This window comes from Arachis ipaensis, chromosome B05 (genome assembly GCF_000816755.2).
Source record: "Arachis ipaensis cultivar K30076 chromosome B05, Araip1.1, whole genome shotgun sequence".
In the NCBI taxonomy this organism is placed as follows: domain Eukaryota; kingdom Viridiplantae; phylum Streptophyta; class Magnoliopsida; order Fabales; family Fabaceae; genus Arachis; species Arachis ipaensis.
In genome coordinates this window covers 10,317,824-10,328,303 of record NC_029789.2, presented here as the reverse complement: position 1 = coordinate 10,328,303, position 10,480 = coordinate 10,317,824, and the positions used below count along the sequence as shown (strand labels likewise).

Below are 10,480 nucleotides of genomic sequence, written 5' to 3'. Positions count from 1 at the left end.
TTGTGCATCGTGATACCCGTCGATATTCCTCGAAGCTGATAGCGCAGTTGAGTAAGTTAATGGCCTTGGCGTTGAGCTCAACCTTCTTTCTATCTTCTTCGGTCCAGCTTGCTTCTGGTTTAAGAGAGACAACTCCTTCGGCACTTGTGACGGTTGGATATTGAGGACCCTCCAGAATAATCTTCCAAAGTCTGTAATCCACGGCTTGCACAAAGATCTTCATTCTCTCTTTCCAATAGGTGTAGTTTTTCCCATTGAAAAGAGGAGGTCTGTTGCTTGATTGTCCTTCAGTCAAGTTGTAGGACACCAGATTTGAGCCACTATTTTCTTCCATCTGGATCTTTTCTCCAAGCTGCAAAGCTTGATCTCTTTGAGACCAAGCTCTGATACCAATTGATGGTTTCAGTGGCTAAGAGAATGGGGGTTGAATCTTAGCCCCTTTTTACTTGATAACACTTTCTAGAGACTTTTTGTCTTTTTGTCTCGTAACCAGCCACGAGACTTTTTCTTTTGTCTCGTACCCAGCCACGAGACTTTTCTTTTTGTCTCGTCGAACAGCACGAGATAATTTTCAGTTTTATCTTCTGTGTAGCAGAAAAGAAATGGAGTAGAAGAGAGAGGAAATTACACCTAGATATATCCTGGTTCAGCTGCTAAGTACAGTGCAGCTTACATCCAGTCTCCATCACAAAGATGATGGAATTTCACCATAATCATTCTTGATTACAAACACCAATTCTTCCTAGGAACTACCCTTCCTATCCGGGACAAGTCCAGAATCTAAACCCAATCCTGAACTTGACTTGGTCACCTACCAAGCTTTCAACTGTAAAGTGCTAACCCAACTTACAAGGGGATTTCCATAGAATCATGAAACATAACACAGATGTACAAAAGACCTCTAAGGACATCTATGGCTTTTTTTAATCTTGCACCCTCTGCCTTTTTTTGCTATATGGCTTTTTCTTACAAACCTCACTTGTTTGCTTTTTTTTCCATGAGACTCAAGACAGAAAAAATTAAACAGAAAATTACAAAACAGAATACATTGAAGGAGAAGAAATTCGGTTAGCTTTAGGTAGCTCTGAGAATCATGTGCTTTGCACTCTCACTCTTTCTCCTTGAATCAAACCCTGACCGTTCACCTTTACTTATAGGGAGAAGCCTCCAAGGTTGAACCAAACAAACTAAGCTAATCTTCTTCTTCTTCAAACAGAACCGGTTCGGTCAGAGAGAGAAAAGAGATAACCCATGCAAAATCCAACATGCAATTACCTCTAGTCTTTTCTTGGTCACCAATCTTCATCAATCCGAGCCCTCCATCCTTGCCTTGCTCTCCAAGATGAACTCCTGGCCCTTGATGCTTCATGATGATGATAGCTTCATCTGCTCCAATCTCTGCCTCCTCCATCACATAGCCACTGTAGCTACCTCCTGTGGTGGTTGAGCAGAATCAGAGATAAGCCATCCCTCCAAGGATCTTCTTCTCTGACCGAAATCTTCTCTTCCATTTTTGGTATGGAGAAGCCAAGATCTCTTCACCAAATCTTACCACAAGTGATGAGAATCTTAGCCACAGCATACTTTTAGTTTTCTTTTTCTTGCCATCATTGTGATGGTCTTGTAGCGTGCATCTTCTTCTCTTCGGTGGCTATCTTTAGCTGTGTAATGACCGAAAAGAGAAGAAAGAAATGAGAGAGAGAAAAGAGAAATTATGAACAATAATTAATGAAACAAAGAAAGAGAATAAAAGTGAATTAATTTTTCACTCCCTTTGCTGAGTAGCGTGTAGCTTGATGATGTCCATCAAATCAAAGACCAACTCTCTCTCATGTTTTCAATGCATGTATTAACTTCACTTTAATAAAATTTGAATTCCACTACATGATAAAAATAGATTCCGTTGGAAGCTAGAAGTAATACATTTGGTTTCTCTCAAAATTGGTTTCGGACCAAGTATTGGGTCATTTAGCAAAGATTATATTTGGGCTTATAGCAATAAAATTCAATCTGGCCCAATTTCCTTTTTATTTTGGACCAACTTTAATGGTCTAGTAACAAGTATTTAAATTGGGCCTGTATCACAAATTCTGACCCAAATAACACAACAACTATTTAGCCATAGGATCAAATTAATTTTGTATCAATGCTGAATGTGTTTTCAATATGATTGGGCTTGCAATATTTTTTTTATTTTTGGCTCAAACAGAATCTGCATAGCAATAATTAATTTAATCAACATATCTGGATTGAAATTAAATTAATATTTTTGTAATTAATTAAATTAATAATATTTAGTAATCACAAATGTTATCTTAAAGTTTTCCAAACTCATCAAATCTATATCCAAAGCAATCATGAGATGTCAATAAAACAACAATAATAATTTCATATTCACAAATCCTCACTAAATCACCATCAACCACAATGTCTTATCATATCTCAATTCATCAATATCATGCATCAATCTCTCAAATACCTCAATAAAATCATAATCCACCTATCTTAGACATATAGATTCATGTCATCAAGTCATTAATCATTAACTCAATATTCATCCAACAAACACCAAATTCATATCACAATTTTTAATCAAGGTTACTAAACATCAAACACACTCATACGTTCCAACCTATCCTATGGTCATCTAGCCTAAGTTTTCACAGAACATTATATATTAAATACGTGAAACCTAAATCATATCTTGGCCGATTTCCACGTATTCCCCGAGACAACCCGCTAATGCACCGAACACAGCCCCAAAATGTCCAAAATCACCAAGGCACAAGTACCCAACCTCCACTAAGTTCCAAAACTCACAATTCAAGCTCCAACATATACATATATACACCTAATTTCACATATATCACACATACATACCCAAAATCAATACCTAATACACAAATTCAAGGAATTGACTAGAGTTCTAGTATCCTCACCTTACCCAAGCGTCGTATAAGTAAGAGTGAATATTTTTCTCAAGTTAATCGGATCCTAATACATCAAAGAGGCAAAACATCAACACCACTTACATAATTTTCGAGAAATTGGGGGAAGGAGAGGCTGAGAGTAATAGAGTAGCTTACCTATAAAATTGTTTCGATAGATTTGTAGAGCTCAACGTGCTGGACGCGTAACCGCAAATGGTGCGGCGATCGGAGCTCGAAGCAAGAAGTTGTGGTGGTTTGAATTATTGAGGGAGGGTTTGTATTCTTTGGAATCTCTCTTCTCTCCCTGGACATGCATCAGCGTGTTTCTTATTTGGGGAAGAGTAAGAAGGCTGAGCTTTTTTTAATTTGGTGGGTTGGGTTGTGTTTTTGGGCCCATTTTGGGTTCGGTTCGATCTTTTTGGTTTAATTTTTTGTCAAATTCTTTGAAATTAGTGTCAAAATTTTTGATTTAATTAACTCTATCTTATTTTATTATAAAATTCACATTTTTATTTTTTTATTAAAATTTAATTTATTAATTATTTATTCGCTAATTTTGCGAGATTTACAAAATACATGTAAATCGAATCAAATTAATTTGATTTACTGTTAATACACTAAAAATATATAAATTGAATCTAGTTAATTCGATTACTACTTGTATAGTATATATATATATATAAATCAAATCTAGTTGATTCGATTTACTACTTGTACAATTTATTATCAATGACATTTCTAAATTTAAAGTTATTATATTAACTTTAAAACATAAATATCAATTAGAATATACTCCTCATTTGGATTCAAATAAAATATCAAAAATTAAATTGAATAAGAATCGAAAATTAAAATTTGTATTTTAGTTCAAAATCCAGAAAATTTATATTTTTACAAACTTATGAATTCAAAAACAGAACAATAAACAATTTCTAAAAATTCAATAAAAGTCATCCTTTGACTCATTAGTATCTAAAAAATTATTATCGAGACTTTTAAAATTGAAAAAGTTATTATAAAGTACAACCATCATACATGTACACCAAAATCAGCTACCAAAATTAGTCACTAGTATAAAATACATGTGTTAGAATACAAATACACGTTAAAAATAAATTAAATCATACATATATTTATACATAAATACAATAGTGGTTGATTTTGGTGTACAGATAATATTTTTTTATAAAATATAGCTCTTGAAAGTAGCATGAGTTAAAACTTGATTTTTTTTTTCAAAGTCAAATGTAACAGATAATTATGTGAAATTAAATAATAATTTAGTTATATATATTTTAATTATTTTTTAAATTAAATGTTGTATAAATATAGTTGGTCATTTTATATTGTGTAACTATCTATTACATTTGATTCTAAAAAAATGGATTTGGATCCTCTAAATTTTGAATTTTACTCTAGAGGGTAAAGTGTGATCTCTTATTATTTATTTCATAGGTGGGACTAAGAAAAAATATGAGAAAAATTATTTAAGGGTGAGAGATCACACTTTACCCTCTAAAATGAAAATTTAAAATTTAGAGAATCCAAATTTAAAAAAAAAATCAAGTTTTAACTCCCATGCTACCTTGTGTAAAATTGTTTTATATGTGTATCCAATCATATAATACCACATTAGCAAAAATAACTACTTTTTAAATTGACCGCGTAAATGGTCATTCAAAAGAACGGTTATGATTGCACGACTGTGTACACTGTCGATAAAGATTCTTTAGATACTAATAAATCAAATGATAATTTTTAATAAATTTTTAAAAATAATTTATTATTTCGTTTTGAATTCATAAGTTTGTAAAAATATAAATTTTTTGAAATTTGAACTAAAACAAATTTTAAATTTTTATTCTTATTCGTTTTGATTTTTTTGATATTTTATTTAAATTCAAACGAAAAGTATTTTTTATTATTTATGTTTGAAAGTTAATAACAATCTGATTCTATTTATATAGAATTATAAACGAAAAGATGTAACACAATTCAGTTTAGAACATCTATGTAATATTGATTCCTAATCTATTCATGCATGTATTACCCTAAAAATTAAATATCAATAGGTTATTGAAATTCTAGACTGGTAATTTCCTCTGGTAGGTTGGAGATGAGGGATGTCATTCAATTCAATTATGTTTTTTCTTAAGGTAAAACGACTACTGCATTTGATGGGTTTTTGGGGAAAAAAAAAACAAAAGGAACCAATTAGTCAGTTCACCAGTTTTCACAAAAAAAAAACGGGTCAAAAAGTGATTCTCACCAATTCTTTGCTATGCCCGGTCCTATGACGAACCCGAACCAGTCTTGAGGCTGGACCGCCGGTATTTTGGTCTGGCCATCCGAGTTAGTCCGGTTTTTACAACATTGAACAAAAATACAAAATACATGAAGAGTCAAACATGAGGTTAAACTCATAAAAGTCACTATCTGAGCAATAATCAGCCTTCAAGAATCACCATTTCAAAACATAGTTCCGTTAGCAGCATTTACAAAACTGAATGCCCCCGCCAAGGCATTACCGCTAAGCATTAGATATCATAATCGTATGAGACCATCCCAAAAAGCCATTTCATCATAAGTTTTAACTATATATATAATAGGCCTAGATTGTCCTTCTAAAGCAACGATATATAGTTAACTGTTAAGAGTAGAAAGCATGCCCCCAGTTGCCGTCGGAATTACAACCTCCCACCCAGGTCCTTTAAGAGGAAATGCATCGCATGGAACTTTGAGTTCCTTGTCGTCATCATTTGGATCCTGAGCAATAAGATCACTGCGATCCAACAGCTTATCCAAATCCTCATCACTAATATCTGTTTGTATCAATTTATCTTCAGCTGCATCCTCATCCCGAAGCAATGCCATAATATCTTGTTCCTTAAATCAGTACACACAAAATTAAAACATAGAAAAGTCAACCATACTATATGCAAAAGCAAACAACTGAAAATTTGTATGCCTGTGTATTTCCCAATCAATGCATAGTTGTAGTCAATTTTACAGTTAAACAATATTAACCACAAGAAAATAACCATCTAGTAGTAGCAGTAGTAGTAGTAGTAGTAGTATAGAAGAAACAGAAAGTAACTGCTGATGTACGAACCTCCATTTCATCCACTTTGAGCATTGTGCGATCTTGATGAAAATGTCCTTTCGCAATCACCACATGTTCAAGTTTCAACTTGCTAAAAGCTCTTTTCAGCATGCGACCCTGGAAAGATATCACCATATCCATTTCATTATAAAAAGCTATTATCCACAGCCTACAGAAAACATTGATCAGCCAAAAGATTGTGCAAAATACCTCTACAGATTGAGCAGTCGAGAGCCTGTAAACATGAACTGGTTTTGTTTGACCAATTCTGTGACATCTATCCATGGCCTGCAAGTCTACCTGAGGATTCTGGAGTACAATATACAATGAGCAGATTATATTCCAAAGAAATCAAACAATATAAAGCAAATAGACAAAATTGGCAGCAAAGAAAAAAGCTAAAAGTACCCACCCAATCACTGTCATAAAGAATGCATGTGTCAGCTGCAGTAAGGTTAATTCCTAGTCCACCAGCCCTAGTAGAAAGAAGAAAAACTCTGCAATTGCTATTTTCATCATTGAATTCATGGATCTGTTCACGAGAGTTAAAAATGAACAATGCTTCAATTGACTCTTCAATTTCAAATTGGTAATTAAGTTAAATGCTCAAAAAAGGTAACAGTTGGCAATTTCAATACAAATGTTATTGCAGTGGATGTAAAAAGGAAAAAAACAAATATCCTTTATTTATGTAAAACAGACAACCATGTTATAAATTAATATTAATAAATTGTACAACTTGGATTAAAAATCTAAAGCAGTATATAAAACTTATAACAAGAACAAATAAATTCAAATTAACGGCGCATGCTAATACTATCCATGAACTGGCACAGACCTGTCGTTTCCTTTCATCCAATTTCACATGACCATCAATCCTACAAACTTCAAAGCCCTTCTCACTCAAATAGTAATCCAGTATATCTAACACTTTGGTCCACTGACTGAATATCAAAACCTGAAAGCAATTGGCAAACACAAATAACCATAACAGCTTGGAGAAAATAAGATAATGTATTGAGAAACAATCACATAATTGGTGAACATACTTTGTGTTTCCTTGCAAATAACCTTTCCAACAGCCGATCAAGCAAACGAAATTTCCCACATTGTTCAACTATCTCATTCACAGGAGGATAAAGCCCTAGGAAAGCAAAACACAGCTTAATTGAGAACCATAGAGCACCAAACCAATAGAACCTCAAATAGCATGGTACTTACATGAACCATCAAAGGCAGACTCTAAGAGGTCAGGATGGTTACAGACTTTCCTAAGTTGAATAACCAAATTATTAAGCGTCTTTATTCCACGTCCTGATGTAAAGCAATACAATACCAAATTGTATTAGTATATTTCACTTTAGTCCTGTGTGATTGCAGATGCAACACAAGACTTTTAAATTGTACATTATATAGTACTAAAATCAAGAATTTATGACAAGTTAGAAACCCACATAATTTAAGGCTCAGGCATACGAAATGCAGAACCCTTCTGTTTTTCAAAGGAAAAAATCCGACAATCTTACCCATTGACTTCATGTCCGCAAAATAGTTCTCCAATGTCTTGTTGACTAAATGATCCTGCAATTTCTTCTGATGCTCAGTCATATTTGCATAGATAATGATCTCCTTCTTTCTTGGCAATGAAATCTCAACATCAGACTTCATTCTACGCAGGAGAAAGGGACGAAGTATGGCATGAAGCTTAGTCACCACCTGCATGTGATGATGCCAATTAGCTATCCTGTTCATATTTTCAATAGAAAAGTAATCAGGTATATAAAGAAATCTTAGAAAGAATACTTGGCCTCTTCTTGTCTCTTCTAATTCTTCCTTGGTTGCTCCATTGTTGCACTTTCCTGATAGATTAAACCTGCAAAAAAAAAAGTTTAATTGTATTATTGTACCAAAGTGAAAATAAGACACCATTTCCCTTTGCTTTTAAACAAATAAACAACCACTGATCATGTACAAAACAATTCAAAGCAGACTTATCATCAGAAGAGTAAAGAAAAGAAGAATTAACTCATGATAACCAGTAAGCGAAAGACACTAACCATGACTTAAATTCTTCAAGCGAAGCAAAAATATCCGGTAAAATGAAGTTCAACAAGGACCATAGCTCTGCCAAGTCATTCTGAAGAGGAGTCCCTGATAGAAGAAGCTTGTTCTGTGCATTAATCCATTTCAACTCCTTCACTAATTTACACTTTGAGTTTTTGAGCCGGTGTCCCTTCAAAGGGGAGAAAAGATTTAGTAACATCACTGGAGACATATATATAAACATCAAAACTATCTAAGTATACATGCAGCTAATAGAAAACTAAACATCAAATAACTGAATTTATGTACCTCATCAACTACAAGATACTTCCAAGGGTAAACCCTTAAATGTTTTCTAGCATCATTTAAAGCAACCTCATATGAAGTTATTAATATGGGGAATTTGGGGCCAATGGTTACAGGCATATGTTTCCGTCGGATTACATCTCTCTCTTGCCAGCTGCCATGGTAGACAATTGCAGGAAGTGATGGTGCAAACCTATTTACATGCATACAAACAAGATCAGAAAAGCGCAGCATTACACAGTAAAACTAAATAAACAAAATGTCAACAAAACACCTAATGGCCTACCTAGAAATCTCATTTTTCCAATTTGAGAGGGTACTTAGAGGAGCAATTATCATGTATGGCCCATGCAGACCTTTCCCTATTAGATGTGAAAGAAACCCAATTGTTTGAATGGTCTTCCCAAGACCCATTTGATCAGCAAGAATCCCATTCAATCCATTTTGCCAGAGTGAAATCAACCACTTTACACCTTTCAGCTGATAAGACTTCAATTTTCCGCCCGTGAGTAAAGGCATAAGCTCCTTCTGTTCTTTCTCAGTTCTTTCCTCCTCAGTCATGTTAATATCTTCTATCTTCACACTTTCTTTTGATCTTGCAAGCATAGCAACAACTGCCCTTTTGGCCCTCGTCTACATTAATTCCAAACATGATCACATAGTACTGATTAAGAAAACCTCAAACAGATGCATGCTTACAACTCTGCCTTAAAGTATCATTACTTATTAGTTATTAACCAAATTGTATTAGAATATCACTATTCTCTAGCTTCCTATTTAGATGTAATCAGATAGATAGAGATCAGCCGGGTTACATAAACACACTAAAAGTTTAACAGAGCACATTCCACTCACAGTATTGCACTGTGAAGCTGCTTTCCTTTTAGAAGCCCGGCCTCGCACTTTCTTCTCTTCGGGCTCACTCTGTTGCTCGCCCCCAGTCTAGTAATACAAATTCAAACAATAAGAGCTCGGTACAAAATCAATGAATTGGCAGAAAGAATAAGTCAGCATAAAAATGGACACAATATAAAACAATACAAGTGTGATGTCGTCCATTTTCTCCAGCAGAAACTCAGAATAGAGCTTGGTTTGAGTTAAAAGCTCATCCAATTTGTTAAACTGAGTATCAGTAAGCTCAGGTGCCTCCTCGCACTGCACTTCATCAGACTCAACTTCAACTTTCACACCACAAGCATCCTTTCCGTTAACAAGGCCATGAACACATAGAAAAACACACAAGACTTAGTAATAATATCTACTGCTACAACGACACTGAACCTCCAAAGGTTAACAACGATAACACAAATAGGGATGCGGTTCTTTACAAATCAAACGGCGCATTACAACAAATAGTGAATAGCGAACATCAAAGAGGTAAAATTCAAAATACAAATTTATGAATTAATATAAAATAAAATAAAATAAAGAGGAGGGAAGCAAAGAAATGGAAAGATACCTCGTCTTCAAGGACAGAAGTGGGAGACTCAACAGGATCTTCTTCCTTCACTTCATCCTTGGGCGCCATCTCCGAACCCTAAAGAGCTGGAGACAAAAACTTAGAGCAAAAACACCAAAAACTAAATAATAATAAAAAATATATAATAAAACAAGAATAATAAAAATTAAAAAAGATAACCGAAAAGGAGAAGCAGCAGTGGCAAGGGTTCGATAGCATACAGCGTAATGAGATGAAGGGTTTGAGCGCCGTTGAAGAAAACGCAACAAGTTTGAGAAGAGGGAAGGTCTGCACTGTAACGTTGTGTGAGTGATGCAGATACTTAAAAGCAGCGCTTCGATTTTTATTTTTATTTTTTTTTATTCTGATGGGTGGATTGGGCGGGAAAGTGTAGTTTGGTTAATTGCCCTTGGATTGTTCGTATTTACCAAAGAACCATCTTAGTTGAGGCGAGATTCAAGCGTGGGAAAGGTTAATTTAATAATTTGCGACATTCATATTCAATATGTACGACTGGTGAGTTAGTGGCTTAGTGCAGGGTGTGGGCATATAGTTACTAGTTACCAAACTGGGTGGTTTCCCATATGACATTATGATATTGATTGATTTAATTTATAATTTAAAAGAAATTACTAGAGT

The 10,480-nt window shown here is 34.3% G+C and overlaps 1 protein-coding gene across 3 annotated transcripts; it reads right to left on the bottom strand.

Annotated features, from left to right (window-relative positions):
* Positions 5,316–10,191, bottom strand: LOC107642868 (ATP-dependent DNA helicase DDM1). 3 transcript variants are annotated; one of them, XM_016346364.2, is made up of 16 exons: positions 10,063–10,191; positions 9,842–9,927; positions 9,424–9,582; positions 9,238–9,324; positions 8,669–9,015; positions 8,386–8,575; positions 8,091–8,266; positions 7,837–7,906; positions 7,560–7,749; positions 7,255–7,347; positions 7,083–7,177; positions 6,872–6,991; positions 6,446–6,565; positions 6,244–6,342; positions 6,043–6,150; positions 5,316–5,816 (listed from the first exon to the last, which is right to left on the bottom strand). In XM_016346364.2, exons 2-16 carry the CDS (start codon positions 9,908–9,910, stop codon positions 5,574–5,576), a joined length of 2,166 nt encoding a protein of 721 aa, XP_016201850.1. In that variant the 5' UTR covers positions 9,911–9,927; positions 10,063–10,191; the 3' UTR covers positions 5,316–5,573. The 3 variants fall into 3 exon arrangements, with proteins under 3 accessions (XP_016201850.1, XP_016201851.1, XP_016201852.1); XM_016346365.2 differs by having other exon boundaries at positions 9,842–9,940; positions 10,063–10,182; XM_016346366.2 differs by having other exon boundaries at positions 9,842–9,919; positions 10,063–10,141.

Bases quoted from the DNA above. Each gene is read 5' to 3' on its own strand.
- LOC107642868 (XM_016346364.2), bottom strand. From the start codon at position 9,910: ATGGCGCCCAAGGATGAAGTGAAGGAAGAAGATCCTGTTGAGTCTCCC. The intron at 6,566-6,871 runs GTCTGTGCCAGT...TCTCGTGAACAG, and splicing joins TGGATGAAAGGAAACGACAG to ATCCATGAATTCAATGATGA. The intron at 5,817-6,042 runs GTTCGTACATCA...TACTGATTTAAG, and splicing joins TCAAAGTGGATGAAATGGAG to GAACAAGATATTATGGCATT.